This window comes from Myxocyprinus asiaticus, chromosome 11 (assembly GCF_019703515.2).
Source record: "Myxocyprinus asiaticus isolate MX2 ecotype Aquarium Trade chromosome 11, UBuf_Myxa_2, whole genome shotgun sequence".
NCBI lineage: Eukaryota > Metazoa > Chordata > Actinopteri > Cypriniformes > Catostomidae > Myxocyprinus > Myxocyprinus asiaticus.
In genome coordinates this window covers 43,199,591-43,219,889 of record NC_059354.1, presented here as the reverse complement: position 1 = coordinate 43,219,889, position 20,299 = coordinate 43,199,591, and the positions used below count along the sequence as shown (strand labels likewise).

Sequence of the window (20,299 nt, the reverse complement as noted above, 5' to 3'; positions counted from 1 at the left end):
ATTTGCATTAAATTATAAGAGTTTAAAATTCTTCACTGCCTCGTGAAGAAGCATTTTCACTATAGTGAATCCCACTGTATATTTGCTAGATTTTTTTTTTTCTTCAAAAAAATAAATGCTGAATCAATATACAGATAACAGTGAAACCTTTTACAGTGTGTTGGTGGAGTGGTCTTTTGTTCTCAAGTTGTAGGCCTATGATTCAAAACTCCTTTGGGTATTCAGCTTTTTAACAAAACAAGCAAATCGCTACTGCATATCAGTGGATCTAAGAAACGATGAGCAGTTGATTCCATATTACGCGATTTCTATGAATCGGAGATCGTACGACGGCGTGGTACGGAAGCGGAACGCGTGTCTATGCGGGGGCACGCGGTCTGGTGCCGCTCTCGAATATGCTGCCTCTACCAGTGTCCACAACTGACTAAAGCGAAGCATAATGAGCTTGAAATATTTTTTGAGCTTGAGGTACACTTGCTAAATAGAGACGGAATGTGTCAAGGGGATCAAAGAAAAACCGCATCGGAGAATACAATAAATGGGATGGATTGACAAACAAGCATTTCTTTTTCTTCTTTTTGGAATCAAAGGTGCTGGAACGCCGTTCTGGACCGTACCGGACCAATTTAACCCCTGAGTTTGATATTCCAAATATAGCCAGAGGGTTTATGGAAACAACTTTTGACACTAATATTTCAGTCCATTGCAAAGGCTGTAAATCAAACACATGCATTGAGAGCAGAAATTGAACATTATTGTGATTAATTTCATTGTAATTTGCACTGTTACGGTATTCACACCTGAAATAGAAAGTGGCCATAATTCTCGGTCAGACTGAGTTCAGTTGAAAAATGCTTTTATTGATTTTTTTTCAGACCTCTGAAGGGTCTTTTAGGCTGCAAGGGTCTGGAACGTATTTGGTGCATAGATCTCACTGGGTTGGCCATTTGTTTCAAACTATACAGTATTTATACAAAGTTAACTGATTGCATTCATGCATGGATATGTTGGCTTTTACAGTATAAAGGTTTAAAAATAAAATGTAAAATTGATGAATTCTGTCTTTGAAGCTGTTGTGACATGCATGACATGTGAGCGCATGAAATGATGGTGAATAAATGTTGACAATTTTCGTTTTTGGGTGAACTATCCCTTTAATAGGCATTTTATGGCCATTATTTTGTTCAGCCCTAATTTTTTATTTTTATATAAACTGAAATAGAAACACTTGAGTCACTCATAAAATTGAAACAATCCCTGTTTATGCATTTTCAAATCCCACCACAAATCAAACAAATTATTCTGTTTAACAACACAGCCACAGCGGAGTCATTATAATTGATTCAGTTGATCTGGATTGGCAGCATGTTTTGGCCTATAATTTGTGTTTTGCAACTGAATAAATGTAGTGTTTTTCTGCTCTATTTCTGCAGTGAGAAGTGTAAAGCTCGAGGTTTCACCGTCATTGTCGATGGGAGGAAATCTCAGTGGAATATTGTGAAGACTGTCGTTCTGATGTTGCAGGTAATGAAAGAAATGCGGAGCCCAACTCTTTTTATTTATTTACTCTATGGTTTTGTTTAGATTGGCTGAAAGCAAACAGGATGGAAGTAGGTTATGTAAACCATATGTCCATCTGTTACTTCATTTTTCTTTTAATGAGCCCTATTAAAGGAATAGGTCACCCGAAATGAAAATGAATGCTCTGTCATTATTTATTTACCCTTATGCCATCCAAACCTGTATGCTGTTATTTTTTACCAGTGAAATATACAAGTAGACATTTTTGAAGAATCATTACACAACTTTTTGTCCATACAATAACAGTTGTTAGTTACCAGGGACGGTTAAGCTCCAAAATGCCATAAATACACCATTCAAGCACCATATCACGAGTCCATACTACTTGTGTGATATATTTCAAGTCTAAAACCATACAATGGGTTTGTCTGAGGAACAGACCAAAATGTAGGTTGACTGAATGGAAGTGAGAGATGCTTTGCTGAAGCAACGGTGCAAAACACAACGTTAGAGATCTTTTATGTTATTATGAGAAGTGTATAAATATTTTCGGTTCATTATGAAACTGTGGCGGGACAAATTAGACTGCCACAGTCTAGGTAATTAATGGGAAACTCTGGCATTGCTTGACGCAGAAACAGCATTGCTTCTCGCATGTGTAGTAACCTAACGCACCATATTATTGCTTTGGATCAGGCCAAGGTTATTGGTAAAAATGGCCGAGATCTTCAGAAGACTCGGAATATAGCGCACTAGTCATATGAACTACTTTTATGATACGGTACTTGGTGCTTTTTGTTTTTATTAGTCTTTTTAGGGGTTGACAGCCCTTGGTCACTGTGAACTGTCATAAGCTGTGTAACTATTCTCCAAAAATGTGTACGTTTGTCTTCAATAGAAAAAAAAAAAACTGCATATGGATTTGGAACAAAATGAGGGATGTTAATGATATAGTAAATGATGACAGAGTCATTTTGTTTTTATTTTCTTGGGTCTTTTTTTTTTTTTTTTTTTTAAACCTTTAATATCCGTGGTGATTATTTAATGAGCGATTAACTCCCTTCAAACATAACATCCTTCTCAAGCAATACTTGTAAATAATGAAAGTTCAGTACTGTCATGAGATGCCCATTGCAGCTTATTTATGCTGGCAATCTTCCCTGGATTTGTAGAGCACACTGTGTTGTTGGAAAATTGTTCACTTTGAGCTTTGTTGAACTGAACAGATGCTTGTTCTGCCCTGTTATTTCCCCTGTTTATGGGACACAGCACAGAATTGCTGCTGTAAACTAGGCTGCTTCTTCAAAGGGTTTTTCCTTCTATATTTTTTTCTTGTACGTTACGACTTGGCATTGTGTTTCATTGAAGTCTTCTAAAGGCAAGCAAATATTGGCCATCTTGTCATTGTCCCCGAGCAGCTGTTTTCTATCTAGCCAATTATAATGAAAAAAATGTATGGTCAATTTTGCTTCTTTGAAATTATGCAGAAAAACAATTGTATAAATTTAAACAAGGATACAAATATATGTAATAAAGAACAGCAATCAATAGAAGACTGAAAGTGGTATGCAAATATAACGATAACATCTCTGTCGATTTGATTTCAGTGTTGCTTTGATTAATGCAGCATAAGAACTGTTTCATTATAAATTGCAATATTCATTTGAACTATAAAATGTAGAAGACACAACCGCTTTAACATGCTTTAGAGTTCAGGAGCTTTCACTCACAATTTAGCGAACAATAATTGACAGGAGACAATTTATTGCTTAACGTGTCATGAAGTGGGTCAGGCTGTATTGGCTGTGGAGATGGAGAAGAGTGTGGCGCTTCTCTGCATAAAGTGTCCCCCACCTGACCAGGATCTGTCAGTGGAGACATTGTGCGTTAGCATTTGGCCGATAACTTCTCTATTTCAACAGTAAATGATAGAATCAAATGCTTTATCTCTCAGCCTGTTCTCCATTTCAGAGCTGGCATTAGGAGACATGACTGGAGTTTGTTCTGAAATCAAACTGTGTTCTCCAGACCAAAATCAGTAGGTCCAATAACACTGATCAGTGGATTTCAAATTGTTGATTTAGTGATCATCCCAGCTAGCCAAATTACGTGACCATTACGGAACGGCAACGTAATCTCATTACGTAACTGGTACGTCATGTGTTAGCTGGGATGTTTGTCAAGCTAGAAGGTGCATGTTACCTCTCCCCTCTTTGGTTTATCTACTTCCATAAATCAATAAATAGATCATTTAAATATTTATGAATGTGTTTGCATTATACAGCTTACAAAATTATAAAACTAATTGCATTTAATGTTGAGTAACTTAACAGATCTAATTGGTTAGTTAGGGGCCGCTCACACTAAATGCATTGTTGTGTCCATTGGTGCTGTTTTTTAATCATTTTTAAAGTATAAATGGTCTTTGACAGTTGCGCCATATCTTGCAATTTTTTTCAGCGTCTTGCGCTGGAGCGACATGTTTTTTGGATGCTGTTTTAAGTTAAAAAGAACTTCAACATTTAAAAATGTATCTCAACCTATCACACTGACTTTCTGTTCTATTCGTTGCGCTATGTGAACGTGTTTGAACAGCCAGTCAGCACACCAGAGCAGAAGGATAAAAACATTGGCTTACCGTTTATCAAGGGTTGAATCTTTGCTTGGTGCCGAACAATCTTTAATAATGTGAAACAATCTAACAGTCATCTCTATGTAGCCTAAACTTGTTCACAATGTTGAATCTTTGTGTCAACCGCGCTAAAAGCAAACTAGACGCAGCACAAGGAATGAAACAGAACACAGGAGTCTCGACATGCGTTTCTGAAACTTAAAAATCTTTATAACTTGACACAGTGTCTTAAAATTGTTCCTGTCCTGTTCGAGATGCTGAAGAAACAGCAAGACACGGTGCAACAGTCAGAGACGTCCGTCCAGCATGTGTTTACATAGAAAAAAAAAACAATGGGAAAAAAACAGATGTGCGCAAATAAGCATTCGGGGTGAACGGTCCCTAATTCATCCATTCCGCGTCTGTGAGTAAGAGCGCGCGCTCAAAACAAGGTAGGTAGGCCTGTTTATTTTTCTATTAATTACAAACCCGACTTGAATCCGAAGTCATACTTGAAAAACTGGCACGAAATCCAGTGGTTTCTTGGGTCCTGTCGGGCCTGGGTTGAGTTGCAAACTTCTAGACTGACTGCCTGTCTGGAACTGACCGCTTTAATCACGGTCACACTAGGCACTAAACTAGGCACATGAAATGATACATTTCAAATAACAAATAATATTATAGTCCAAATGTTAAAATATAGGTACCTTACGATCTTGTCAAATGAACTGCGTGATGCTTTACTTCCAGAATGTGATTCCAGCAGAGGTGTCTCTCGTGTGTGTGGTGAAACCCGATGAATTCTGGGACAAAAAAGTGACCCATTTCTGCTTTTGGAAGGAGAAGGACAGGCTTGGCTTTGAGGTAAGGGTTTCTGCTGTATTCCTCAGCTTCAGCAAAATTTCAATTGTCACCTTTTTCAACATTTCATTTTAAATGTTGTGATTCATTACAAAGGCATATTGGGCGCTTCCTTGCAGTCTGATTGGTTAGAGTTGCGACAACATCTGCACGCGTACACACTCAAGTCAGTTTCATTTGTACAGTGCTCACATTACATGTTGTTTCAAAGCAGAATCGGAATGAGCTTTATTGCCAGGTATGCTAACACACACAAGGAATTTGTCATGGTGACATGGCTTCCAGTGCAAAGAGAATACAAAAAATATACATATACAACAAATACATACAAACATTAGAAATATATACACTGGCGGCCAAAAGTTTGGAATAATGTACAGATTTTGCTGAAATTTGTACTTTAATTCACCAAAGTGGCATTCAACTTATCACAAAGTATATTTAGGACATTTCTGAGGTAAAAAACAGCACCATTACTGTTTGAAAAAAGTCATTTTTGATCAAATTTAGACATGCCCCATTTCCAGCAGCCATCACTCCATCACCTTATCCTTGAGTAATCATGCTAAATTGCTAATTGGTACTAGAAAATCACTTACTGTTATATCAAACACAGTTGAAAGCTATTTAGTTCGATAAATGAAGCTTAACATTGTCTTTGTGTTTGTTTTTGAGTTGCCACAGTATGCAAAAGACTGGCATGTCTTAAGGTCAGTATTAGGTCAAAAATGGCAAAAAAGAAACCACTTTCTCATAGAAACTGATCAGTCAATCATTCTTTTGAGGAATGAAGGCTATACAATAATTGAAAATGCCAAACAAACTGAAGATTTCATACAAAGGTGTACACTACAGACTTCAAAGACAAAGGACAACTGGATCTTAACCACATTGAGCTTTTGTGGGATCAGCTAGACTGTAAGGTGCGTGAGAAGTGCCCGACAAGACAGCCACATCTATGGCAAGTGCTACAGGAAGCGTGGGGTGAAATGTCACCTGAGTATCTGGACAAACTGACAGCTAGAATGCCAAGGATCTGCAAAGCTGTCACTGCTGCACTTGGAGGATTTTTTGATGAGAGCACATTGAAGTAGTTTAAGAAGTTCTGAATTTTGTTTTCAAATTGTAATAGTAATTTTTCACTTTTATTAATGTCCTGACTATACATTGTGATCAGTTGAATGCCACTTTGGTGAATAAAAGTACCAATATCTTTCCATAAGAGCAAAATCTGTACATTGTTCCAAAATTTTGACTGCCAGTGTATATAAACATATATATATATATATATATATATAATGTAAACAGTGAAATAAGAATAAAATATAAGATACAACAGATAAATATATGGAGGAAACTACAGTAGGGCAATAATATTGTTCAAATATGTTATATACAGATATATATTTCCTCAGTCTCACTAACTGCTGCCTATCTGTCAGAAAGCTGGTCATCCACTGACAGATAGAGGTGGGAACTGAGAGCTGGGTTAATTTATTCCATAGTAGAGCAGGGATGATGGTGTTGAAAGCCAAACTGAAGTCCACAAATAGGATCCTTGCATAAGTCCCTGGTCTGTGTAGATGTTGCAGTATGTAATGCAGTCCCATATTGACTGCATTATCCACTGACCTGTTAGCTCGATAGGCAAACTGCAGTGGATTCAGAAACCAGCACTGGTCTCTCAAATGACTTCATGACCACAGACGTCAGGGCGACAGGTCTGTAGTAAGTCCTGCAATCTTGTTTTTTTTTGGGACAGGGATGATGGTGGAGCGTTTGAAAAAGCTGGGAAATTCATAGTGCTCCAGTGATGTTGAAGATCTGTGTGAAGATGGGGGCCAGCTGGTTAGCACATGTAGGGTCATTAGCTGATAACTTGTTTTCCAGGTTTTCAGAGTAGCTTCTTTTAGCCACTCTGAACTCCTTTGTCAGTGTGTTTTTGGCCTGATTATACAAGATTTTATCCCCACTTCTGTAAGCATCCTCTTTGGCCTTATGAAGCTATAGTTTTGCTGTAAACCATGGTTTGTCATTGCTGTATGTTAAATAAGTCCTAGTAGGAATGCACATGTCCTCACAGAAACTGATATATGATGTCACAGTATCTGTGAGCTCGTCGGTGCTGCAGCTTCAAAAACAGGCTTGTAGTTCCAGCTCTGCTTCATTGGTCCATCTCTTTACAGTCTTAACTACAGGTTTAGCTGATTTTAGTTTCTGCCTGTAGGTTGAAAGAAGATGAACCAGACAGTGATCAGAGAGTCCCAAAGCTGCTCTAGGGACAGAGCGATATGCATCCTTTAATGTAGTGTAACGGTGATCCAGTATATTTCTGTCTCTGGTTGGGCATGTAATGTGCTGTTTGTATTTGGGCAGTTCACATATGAGGTTTGCTTTGTTAAAATCTCCAAGAGTAATAATAAGTGAGTCCGGCTGTTGTTGCTCCGTGTCTGTGATGTGATCAGCCAGCTGTTGCAGCGCTGCATTCATGCACACGTGTGGAGGAATATAAACACCAACTTGCATTGATGTAAAAGCATGTTCCACTGCCTCTCGTTTTCCCCGTTAACTCCGCGATGCGATCCTCTGAAAGCCCGGCAGATGTAACGTGCTGTCCGGAATGGTTTCACTCAGCCAGGTTTCCGTTAAGCACAGAGCAGCAGAGTTAGCAAAGTCCTTATTTGTATGGGTTAGATGTAGTTCGTCCAGTTTGTTAGGAAGAGAGCGGAGATTCGCTAGATGTATTCTTGGCAGCGTGGTTTGGAAGCCACGTTGACGCAGTTTGACCAGCATGCCGGCTCGCTTCCCTCGTTTGCGTCTTTTAGCACGCTTGTACCGCACCGCAGCTCCTCTGACTAAAATGTCCAACAATACATCCGAATAATCAAATACTGGTAAAAAATTATCTGGTGTTTGCTGCTGAATATTTAACAGTTTGTCTCTGGTGAAACTGATCGAAAATACATTACTAAACACAGGACAAACAAACAAAAACAGAACGAACTGGAGAGCTCCACACTCCACAAACAGCATCATCACTATTTGAAAAAAGTCATTTTTGATCTAATCTAGACATGCCCCATTTCCAGCAGCCATCACTCCAACACCTTATCCTTGAGTAATCATGCTAAATTGCTCATTGGTACTAGAAAATCACTTACCATTATATCAAACACAGTTGAAAGCTATTTAGTTTGATAAACTAAATCATCACAGCTTTTTTTTTTTTTCTCCATACAATAAAAGTATATTGTGGCTGAGGCCATTATTCTGCCTAACCTCTCCTTTTGTGTAACTGATTTCCCATTATGTCTTTGAAACATTATAGTACCGTAGTTACCTCAGCTTTCATTGTGTATATCCTACCGTCCCAAATCCTAAAGAAAAAATGGCTAAAAAATCAGTTCAGAATGGCTCTTTTCTGTATAACATCAGACCAGTCCATATAGCTGCACATAATGAAATCACAGACCACAGTTTATCCAATTTGTAACACCCAAAGGGTCTCATGCAAATATATAGGTAATTTCCCACATAGACTGTGGTTAATGAAGCTCCAAATAAAGAAACTGTGCATCTTCATTCATAATGGGAGACTTCACCGTATCTTTGAGACAAGACTGTGTGCTTGTTGCTATTTGCAAAGCCATCTTATAATTGGCACTAATGCAATAGCTTAAACGGCTGGTTTGAATGGGGACTGTCTTTATGTGTGTTGTTCTGGATTGACCTGGATTTACATATGCGTTTGTGGTTAAATTAATGGTGTTAAATAGTTTTTTTTGTGTGTGTGTGACTGATATATTTTAATTTTCTTCATAATTTCCCATCTGGTTTTTGCTATTTTGCCTTTAAGACTCCTATGTAAATACCCTCTTCACATGTGATGAGCGAGATAAAGTGCTGTGCTCTACTTGATTGTGAGCTGTGGGTTTGCTGTCGGGTCCAATATAGTTTTGAACTGCTCCTTCCTTTAACAATGGTGTCTTTGCAAAGCCTGAATTGACAGGCTAGCAAAGATATCCACTTTGATATGTCTGCTCAAACTGCAAAAATTGGACCGCAATGATTCGGGACCTTGTTAAAAATAAACTCACCCTCATGTCTTTCAAAACCTAATGACTTTCTTTCATTTGTGCAACACAAAATGAGATATTAAAAGCAGTTAATAGCAAATTAGCATTTGAATTGATGGATAAAAGACTTGGAATATATTGCACAAGTCATTGGAATCCTTTTTTATGCTTTTTTTCATTTCTGGAGCTTGACAGCCCCTGGTCAACATGCACTCTCATTGTTATGGAACATAGCAAATAAGACATTCTGCTGGACTTCTGCTGTGGTGTTTCATAGAAAAAAGAAAGTCATATATTTTAGGCTGAAATGTCCATTTAACGTAACCATAATTTAATCATGCAGATGTACACCACAGTATGCATGCATGCACAGTATTTGTGCTGATAAGGTCTGGCCACGGTCAGCTTGCTCATTTGGCTCTGCCTGGCTGTTGTCTTGTGCCATGCTCTCTTTGGGCATAAACCAATAATACCATTATGCCTAGCAACAGTCATCTGGATTTTCCAAAGAACTAGATGACGTGACTTCAGAAGGACAGTCGCACCACTGTCTACTAAATAGAAACCTCTGTATATGTGTGTTAGTTGGAGTCATTGTTATTTGTACTCAAACTGTTTCAGCTGTGATGTGGGCCAGCAGGGCCCTCTAGCTGTCCGCAAGTAGCAGATGGCACAGATTTGGCTGAATGGAGGTCAGTGTATCAGCATTAGGATGTGAAGCCTTGAATACAAAGACTTGTGAAAATGGTCATTACCATCCTCTTGACCTACTTGAGGATCCATACTTGAATGGGGGGGGGGTTTGTGTCAGGTGCACAAGGTCTATGCACTCTGCATTAGTCTTCCTGCCTCTTCATCACCGATGCTTGGCTTGGCATACGTGAGCATATGGGAAGACAAAGACCCAAAGGCCTTATTAAATAAGCGGACCCTTGTTTTCTGCCTCTCAGGACCCATCTGTTAGAAGACTGCAAGAAGAGGATTTTTTGTGCTTATTACAGCTGATTTTTCCTTTCTTTGGGTTTCAGGTGACTGTACAGTAGATCACTGATGATGCTTAGATTTGCATTCCACTGGAACAAAGGGAGACGTTAATAGTGATAGTCCTATATGCTGGCTGAAAACTGGCCAAATTTCACCCATTTTGAGTTTGATTTAGCTGAAAACCGTATCCAATTTGGCAATAAATAGAAGTGGTAAGGGGACGTTCACACCAAACTTGTCTTTGTGTCTGGCTGCAATTTTCTATGTCAATGCGACAATACGTGCTAGGTGGACATTTTTGACCAGTGCGCTGCCTCTTGCGTTTTTATTTTCTTCTTTTTTTCAGTATTTTACATGAGCACCACCTTTTGAAGATGCTGTGGGAAGTTCAACTACAACTTTTAAAAAACATGTCTCAAGACACTTGCATTCTGTTCCATTTGTTGAGCTGTGTGTAACTTTTTTTTTTTATTTACAAGAACACGTTTGTTATGAATGGTCCCTATTTTAGAACCTTGTCAATGGATAATGCAAATTCTGTTTTGAATTGAGTAATTGTTAGCAATTGAGTACATTTTTTAAATGGGTGAATTAAATTCCGCAATTTTGTGTACATTTTATGTGCTGTCATCAAATTGTATTATATATGTTTGCATAATATCATCTACTGGCAACCTTGCTTTCTAGATATCAGTATCCATATTGGCATTTCACATTAAAAAGACCATATCGGTCAACCATTAGATAATGCAGAATTTCATGAAGTAGGATTAAACTAAACCAAAAGTTGCATTGCATTTGAAACAAATTGTAACCTTAAAGGTCTCTTCACACCAAGAATAAAAGCAAAAAGTACCACAAAAGGCTCATGACCTACACTTTTGCATTGCGTTGCATTGCGTGCTCTTGTGCGCTGTTGTCAAGGACATGAATGAGAGTTGATTAAATTACTGTTCAGAATTACAAAGAATGAATTAAAATACATTTCAAGATTGAGCATCTCCAATGTTTCCCCACAAGAATACCTGGAAAAGAATGTGCATCTGTTGCATATGAAAGTTTATGGAATAAATGCTTAATCCGGAAATGGACCTTAATCTGAAAAGTGCAAGTAAACATGGTCAAATTAGTAAATTCTTAGCAGGGCAACCTAAATCCAATTGCTCAAGCTGTTTTAAGATGGGACTGCATTGATTAGAGAGCTTTAGCAGGTGCTGTGTTTAATCTCCTCCAGCTAACCTTGCAGATGTGAGGACAGCACTGGCACATGTCCAAGCTGCTGAGTCCCTGCTACAGCACCAGGTTTGCATTCAGGGTCACAGTGCAAGAAGGTTGAAAGGGCACAGTAATTTGATTAAATAAAAAGTTTAGATTAAAAGTTTCATGAGCAGATGGATTTTAGAAGAATAGTTCATCCATAAATTAAAATTGTCATTATTTACTCGCACCCATGTCGTTCTTTTTTCTGTGCCACACTGTAAGGGGGTTTAGAGGAAAGGAGGAGGCGAGAACCGGCTTGACAACTTAAATAATAATTTATTAAACAAAAACCCAACCAAAAACACACAACTAAAAACACAGCACAACTGTCTGTAATTCTCTCTCTCTCGAACTGTCGTCCCCGGCCGCCTTTATCCCTCGCGCGCCCCATCAGGCTGATTGGGGACCGGGTGTGTCTCATTCCAGCCCGGCCCCGCCCTCCTCAGCTCTACACTCCTCCCGGCGTTGCCTCAGGCCGGGGAGCCCCCAGCATGACGTACATCCCCCCCCACCCTTCCTCTCCGGGTGGGGGGGCGTGCCTTATGCCCCGACTGCCGGCGGGTCCTCCCCGCCTTCCTCGACCTGGGAGGAGAAAAAACAACAACACAAAATGGCGAGGGAAAGGCCAACACGGAGCGGCAGAGAGAGAGAGAGGAGAGAGAGAGAAAAAGAAACTCACCGATTCTCTGATGCGCCGTCGCGTGGTCCTCGATCACTACTCCACCCTCTCAGGCGGACTGCAGCCGCTCCTCCCCGGGCGGACCGGAGTCAGACCTCCGACCCCCAGCGGACAGAGCGCCCCTCCGCGTTCCCGGCGTCCCGTGGAGACTCTCCTCCGCTCCTGGCAGCGGCCCTACCACTCCAGGCGGTCGGGGAGTCACTTCCCTCCTCCCCCCCGCGGACGGCGGTCTTCTCTCGACCCCTCCGCGTTCCCGGGGGACGGCAGGGCACTCCTCCGCCCCCGGCAGCGGCTCCCTCGCTCCAGGCGGTCGTGGAGTCCCGTCCCCACTCGCCTCGCGGACGACGGCCGTTCCCCGCGTCCGGGTAGTCGGGCTACTCCGTCCCCCGTCGGACGGCAGCGGCGCTCCCCTGGGTGGACGGCAGTGTCGAGGACTCTGCGACGGGAATCCCTCCTCCTTCCCGGGTTTCGGCACCAGTGTAAGGGGGTTTAGAGGAAAGGAGGAGGCGAGAACCGGCTTGACAACTTAAATAATAATTTATTAAACAAAAACCCAACCAAAAACACACAACTAAAAACACAGCACAGCTGTCTGTAATTCTCTCTCTCTCGAACTGTCGTCCCCGGCCGTCTTTATCCCTCGCGCGCCCCATCAGGCTGATTGGGGACCGGGTGTGTCTCATTCCAGCCCGGCCCCGCCCTCCTCAGCTCTACACACACAAAAGGGGATTCTTTGTAGAATTTGTCACATGGTTTTTTCCATACAATGACAGTCCATAGTGACCACGGCTGTCGAGCTCCTAAAAGGACAATAAAAGAACCATAAAATTTGTCAATTTGAAATTTGCGCTATACTCAAAGTCTTCTGAAGCCATACTAAAGCTTTGTTTGAGGAACAGACACAAATTTAGGTCATTATTCACTGGAAATGTGAGAAGTTTACAGTGTCATCATCAGTCCTCCACCAAATTTCACAGTGGATGCGAGACACTGTGGCTTGAAGGCCTTTCAAGGTCTCTGTCTAACCATTAGACGATTAGGTGGAGGATCGGTGATGATCTGGGGGTGCTTCAGCAAGGCTGGAATCGGGCAGATTCGTCTTTATGAAGGACGCATGAATCAAGCCACGTACAAGGTTATCTTGGAAGAAAACTTGCTTCTTTCTGCTTTGACAATGTTCCCCATCTCTGAGGATTGGTTTTTCCAGCAGGACAATGCTCCATGCCACGCTGCCAGGTCAATCAAGGTGTGGATGGAGGACCACCGGATCAAGACCCTGTCATGGCCAGCCCAATCTCCAGACCTGAACCCCATTGAAAACCTCTGGAATGTGATCAAGAGGAAGATGGATGGCCACAAGCCATCAAACAAAGCTGAGCTGTTTGAATTTTTGCGCCAAGAGTGGCATAAAATCACCCAACAGCAATGTGAGAGACTGGTAGAGAGCATGCCAAGACACATGAAAGCTGTGATTGAAAATCAGTGTTATTCCACCAAATATTGATTTATGAACTGTTCCTAAGTTAGTACTGTGTTTGTTTAAAAATGAATATGAACTTGTTTTCTTTGCATTATTCAAAGTCTGAAAACACTGCATTTTTTTTTGTTATTTTGACCATTGTCATTTTCTGAAAATAAATGCTCTAAATGACAATATTTTTATTTGGAGTTTGGGAGAAATGTTGTTAGTACTTTATAGAATAAAACAAAGATGTTAATTTTACTCAAACACATACCTATAAATAGTAAATCCAGAGAAAGTGATAATTTTGCAGTGGTCTCTTAATTTGTTTCAGAGCTGTATATAGAACTGGATTGCTCATGACGTCATAACAGTGAAGCCACTACGCTGCCATATTGCTATGCCCAAACATTCCAGTGTTTCCAATGTCCCTACTGACTTAAACATTAGTCATTCAATCATGGATTTTATATCTGAAATCTGCATGTACATCCCTACAATGCAAACGTCCTACACATGTAATTATTTATTTATTTAAATTTGGGAATTATTCTTTTTTCTTGAAAGCCCGAGCAAGTTATGTACATCTGCATCAAACAGTATCCACCTCTAACAAACTTCAGAGTTACTTGTTTTGTTTTCATAAAAAAAAGGGCCTTATTCTTGCGGTCACTTGAATAAGAGCGTGTGCTCGCTCTCTATCACGTGTGCATCTGGCACTAAAAGTGAGGGAGACACGCAAGGCAAAGTTGGTTAAAATTAAACTGATACGCTAGGTTTAAATGGCAAACGGACACGTATATATGATATGTATCCATGTATGATTACAGAGAGCACTTCAATATGAAAACAAGCAAATTCTGGGCATTTAAGGAAATTTTGAAATCCCAATCTGATTTTTTTAAAGTCCCTTTCGGGGTTTGAGGATGTATTGTAACCCAAATCAAGCCGATATTCCAGCTTTTTCTACTTGCATTACAATTTGTGGACAGTTTTGCCACTTCCTTTGGTGATCGTTGTGCTGTACTAATAGACTGAACACCGGGGCAGGTGAATGCTCTGACATCGCGATCGGAGTATATCTTCTCCCTCGTAAATAATATTATCCATTACGAGCAAATTCAAAATTAAACGTGATTGTCACTAGAGGGCTAAATGCGACTGTCATATCAGCAGGTCGGAGACGATGAAACGGGGGTGTTTTCGCCTGTCAGTCATTGCTCTATGACAGTTTTAGCATACCAAGATGGCCGCTTGAACACTTTCGGTGGTTTCACCTCCTGCTGGGAAGTTTACTGTTGCATTAGTGATCCAGTTCTATATATATATTAGTGGTTTAAACTCTCCAAAAATTGGCTACATTCACTTTCATCGTCCCCATTCACTTCTATTGTAAATTCTTCACTGTAACCTTGATTTTTGCTTTTGCTTTTTTTTTTTTTAAGAAAAGGAGGAACGAGTCAAAATAATTTTTTGTGGTAATCAACATTATGCCACAAATGCTGTCAACTGAGCTTAACTTGTATTGAACCCAGAACATTCTTTAATTACAAGAGTGAACTTATCATTCCGTGTGTGTACAGAATCCAAGAGTCAATCCCAGAATTGTAGCAATGAATGTAGTGACAGTAAGAGGTGCTGTTTACAGTGAATGCTGCATCTCTCTGAATTATTTGTCTTTAGTGTCCTGTGCAGGAGTGTCACGTTTTTTAGACATTAGACAGAGGAAAAACAAAACTTTAACTGTTAAAAACGCAGCTCAACACTTGTGTTCTGTTCTATTAGTTGCACTAGCACAAAAAAGCGTTTGGTGTGAACAGCCCTGAATATATTAGCAATATTTCAAATGGAGACATAATAATGTCAGTTATTAGTAAACTGGTGTCAACAGAGGCACTGAGTTTTGTTTATGCTCTTTAAGTTGACCAAAATCTATACTTTACTTTAAGACTGCCACGGATCATCATTTGCAAATTAATCAAGACGTGTTTTTGAGATGAGCTGTTCAGTTTAGTTCTGTACACACTATGCAGTATGAATGAAAATTTGTTTGTCGCTACCAAACATTTTTTAAAGAGTGCATTAGGTTGTAGAACATGGTTCACATTGTGAAAATAACCAAACTTGAAGAGAAATGACAACTGTATTTAGCTTCAGTGTGCATGTGGCCACAGCAAAAGGAAACCCGCCTCTCTGACATCCTGTGAGTAATGTACCCCAGACATTATGAATGCAAAATATTTTTCCTTGTCTCCTCTTTGGTGTCTCTGGCTGCAACACCGTCCCATGTGTTGACTCAGCTGAACACATGTATGAAGTCTTTATAGCATTCAGCAGGAAGTGACCCATCGCTGTTATTGAGACAGCAAACACCAAACTAAGTGATGAGCACATATTGAGCAGACATAAAGTAAAGAAACTTTTACATTTGCATGTTAATAAACATTTACACTACACGTTCCTGAAGCTGACAGTAAGGTTTATGAACATTTGATAATTGTTGATAATGGGTGTGACTGACATTAGGTGGTGGTTTGTGATTTTTGACCCTGCAGAAGGGCTGCTTTACCCACAGAGTGTGTCCTATATGCCTTCAAATGTCATATAAATTATTCATGGATCGTTAACCTTCCGTGACATTTCTGCTGCAGGAAATCTTTAGCAGTTTTAGATTATGCTACATTGCACACAGATTCCTGTGCATTTGGTACCATTAGTGAGTCGTGTACTTTGACCTCTGTTAATTTTTCTTCTCAACAAATGGGAAGCAAAGGTGCAGAAGTGTGTGGTGTTGTTTTTTGTTTTTTTTCAGGTCCTTGGCACGTTGAAATTGCTTTGATCCTCAATAAGGATATGTAAAACTACATGTTTTCAAAATGTAGCACCAAGTTTACCGGGCTTCCTTTCCTTACGACTGATTAGTTGATTCGTAGTTGATTAGTTGTTCAGGCAACCTGATGACTAGTCAACTAAACGGTGTTACAATAGGCTTAAAATTAGGCTGATTACAGGTTCCAGTACCATTAAAAATATAAAAACTTGACCTCACTAATAGACTAGTCAGGGCTACGTTTCCCAAAAGCAATGCAAGCTTAAGTAGATCGTAGAGACCATTGGCGGCAATGTTTTCTACAGTCTACTTGGGCTTACGATGCTCTTGGGAAATGCAGCCCAGATCTCTAGTTCTCAGTGAGACCTGAGAGTTCATTTCCTCTGTTTCAGGTGATTCTGGTGTCTGCCAATAAACTTACACGTTACATCGAGCCATGCCAGCTGACGGATGAGTTTGGCGGGAGTCTGGTTTATGATCACTTGGACTGGGTCAATAAAAGATTGGTAAGAACCAAATCTTCAATTATGCAAAGCTGTGGTGGTTGTTAGGGCTGGGTGATATATCAAATATTTGCAATATATTTGCAATGATTTTGATGCCAATATTAATCCACAGTGTGAATATCAATGATTTTAACATTAATTTAACATAATCGCATACATCATTATTTGCTGAGAAAGGCCCCTAAATAAAGATAATTTGTAATTCAATTCATTATGCAATTCGGATTGAAATTCAGTTTGATATCAATTGTATTATTGTGGCAGATGAATAAAGCATTGATAAGACAATGCAAAAAGTGGCTTAAGAACTCCAATATATTTTGATTTATTCTCATTTCAGTGAACAAGCCTACAGCTGACAACAATCTGTTTTGCGTTGAGTTCACAGTACACGTTCTTACGTTCCATCTGCACTATTTTTAATTGTCGCTCTATCTACATTTGCGTGCCTCCAGAAGGATGTATTTGGAGTGTCTCACTGGTATTTAGCATCATAAACACCAAAGTTTTAGGATGCTGTGTCAAGTTAAAAGCTGTGAAAACTCTGAAAATCGCATCTCAAGATTCCTGTATTCTGTTGTGCTCCACACACCTCTGCTTCCTCCTAAGTGAGGGGTTCTCATTCTGTGGCTGTGCTGCTTGTGAGGTTTGTTGAGGTGCGCTGCCACCTATTATCACGGCTCGTAAAAACAGATATACTTCAAGACTGAATTGCTCATGGTAGGAAAATCCATACGCATCAGAGGGGATGATTAATAGCGTTATTTTTTTTAACACGTTATTTTTTTATAAAATGAGTTACACATAATTAACGCGTTAAATCAACAGCCCTAATTTAAATGCTTATTTAAGTGCTTATTTTTTCAGGTGGTTAATTTGAATTGATTTCTTGCTGTCAATAAATTAATTCTAAACTCATTCAATGATTCGTTTGCATCATCACTCAAAAATGTTCGCAGAAGTCATGGCATTTGTAATGTATTAAAATGTAGATTTAAAGTTGTAGATCAAATGCCTAAATATTGAGATCTTGTAAAAAAGCTAAAAAATATCACAATTTGATATGTTAGCTGTGTTTCCCAGCCCTAATAGTTGGTTTTAACAGTATACTGTTTATAACTGCTGTTGTTTTTTTTCTCATTTGTGCTCTATTTAGGTCTTTGAAAAATTCACTAAGGAATCGACATCCCTGCTGGATGAACTTACCGTCATCAATGAAAATGAGAAAGGAAGCCAGGCAGACAAGGACAGGTATTATATGGCTCATTATCTCCTGGCTAATAATAGCTGCCATTTCAGCAAGAAAACAAAAAATCCTGGAAAAATATTTTTTAGATAAATGGATTTCTTGTTGGTTCTTTATTGTTAGTGTTAGAGGATTGTAGCTCCAAACCACTGCACTGTTTGTGATTTATTCTATTGAAGCTTATTTAAACTGAGCAAATTGATTTTTCACAATGTTATGTTGCAGTGGGTAATGGCTAAATAACCTAATAATTATCCCTGCGTCTTTATGTACTGTCTTCAATGGAACTGGTGTAACTCTTAAGGAAAATTACAGGCATTATGTGACATTTATTTATATATATATATATATATATATATTCTTTTTTTTTTTTCTCCCCAATTTGGAATGCCGATTCCCAATGCACTCTAAGTCCTCGTGGTTGCGTAGTGACTCTCAGTTGCCTCCGTGTCTGAGACCGTCAATCCGTGCACCTTATCACGTGACTTGTTGAGCACGTTACCGCGGAGACGTAGCGCGTGTGGAGGCCCACGCTATTCTCCACGGCATCCACGCACAACTCACCACGTGCGCCACCGAGAGCGAGAACCACATTATAGTGACCACGAGGAGGTTACCCCATGTGACGCTACCCTCCCTAGCAACCGGGCCAATTTGGTTGCTTAGGAGACCTGGCTGGAGTCACTCAGCACACCCTGGATTTGAACTCGCGACTCCAGTGGTGGTAGTCAGCGTCAACACTCTCTGAGCTACCCAGGCCCCCCATTATGTGACTTTTCACTCTGTTCATAAAGGTGAAGTGTGGAATCTCTGTGTCATTTGCAGCACAAAATTGAATTGTAATTTTTGTGGAACCAAATGGAATTGCAAAAAATAACAATTGTTTCCAAACAGGTCCTCCCCCAAACTCAGCATTAATTGTGGAACTAATATTGCTATTTCAGGCTGCTGAAACAGAATGTTACATTTAAGTACTATAAAAAAGAATGGTAACACCTAATTTATACAATAAAGTTCCATTTGTTAACATTAGTTAATATGATCTAAAAATAATTAAAATTTTACAGATTTTATTAATCTTGGTTAAAGGGATTGTTCACCCAAAAATGAAAATTCTCTCATCATTTACTCACCCTCATGCCATTCCAGATGTGTATGACTTTCTTTCATCTGCAGAACGCAAATGAAGATTTTTGGTAGAAAACTTCAGTTCTTCATACAATGCAAGTGATTGGGTGCCAAAATCTCGATGCTCCAAAAAGCACATAAAGGCATCATAAAAGTAATTCATATGACTCCCAGTGTTTTAATTCATATCTTCAGAAGTGATATGATAGGTGTGGGTGAGAAACAGATCAATATTTAAGTCCTTTTTTGCTTAAGTCTTCTCCCTGACCAGTAGGGGGCGATATGCATGAAGAATGTGAATTACCAAAAACACAAGAAGAAGAATGTGAAAGTGATCTGTTTCTCACCCACACCTATCATATTGCTTCTGAAGATGTTGATTTTAACCATTGGAGTCTTATGGAGTACTTTTATGTTGACTAATGTGATTTTTGGAGCTTCAAAATTTTGGCACCCATTCACTTGCATTTTATGGATCAACAGAGATGAGAATATCTTCTAAAAATCTTCATTTGATTTCTGCAGATGAAAGAAAGTCATACACGTCTGGGATGGCATGAGGGTGAGTAAATTATGAGATTTTTTTGGGGGGGGTTAACTATTCCTTTAATATTGATTTCAACATATACAACTTTTGATAATGAAAATGTATGTTAACATTAGTTAATGCACTGTGAACTAACATGAACCAACAGTAAATAAAAAATAAACTAACATTAACAAAGATTAATAGAAGCTGTAAAAAAGATATATTGTTCATTGTTAGTTAATGATGCCTAATGGATATAATGTATGTGAATGGTACCTTATTGTAAAGTGTTACCAAAAAAAGGTATATAATTTTTTTGCGCATTCAACTTTTTTTAGTATTTCCACAAAACATTAGTTACAAGGCTTGGTTAAGCAGACTTTGTATATTATTAGACATTAATGTAAGCATATATTGCTTGCCGCTCATCTTGTGTTGTAGAAACTTTTTCATTGTAGGACTTTTGGCTTACAAGTGGCATTGTGATCATTAACATGCTATTACTCCCATAGGTCGACAGAGAACATCATTCTGCCTTCATTTGATCCTGAAACAGTCCTTCAAACTGGTGAGTGCCAATGTATGCTATCTATGTTCATAGCCTGT

At 39.3% G+C, this 20,299-nt stretch overlaps 1 protein-coding gene across 3 annotated transcripts in view; it reads left to right on the top strand.

The window, feature by feature from the left end:
• LOC127447913 (SEC14 domain and spectrin repeat-containing protein 1) overlaps nt 1–20,299 on the top strand; it is a 48,341-nt gene that overhangs the window by 9,916 nt on the left and 18,126 nt on the right. For all 3 annotated transcript variants that reach the window (XM_051710110.1, XM_051710108.1, XM_051710109.1), the window contains exons 5-9: nt 1,434–1,524; nt 4,883–4,996; nt 16,677–16,790; nt 17,947–18,041; nt 20,206–20,261. In XM_051710110.1, coding sequence (XP_051566070.1) covers nt 1,434–1,524; nt 4,883–4,996; nt 16,677–16,790; nt 17,947–18,041; nt 20,206–20,261 — 470 coding nt within the window. The remainder of the gene's footprint in view (nt 1–1,433; nt 1,525–4,882; nt 4,997–16,676; nt 16,791–17,946; nt 18,042–20,205; nt 20,262–20,299) is intronic.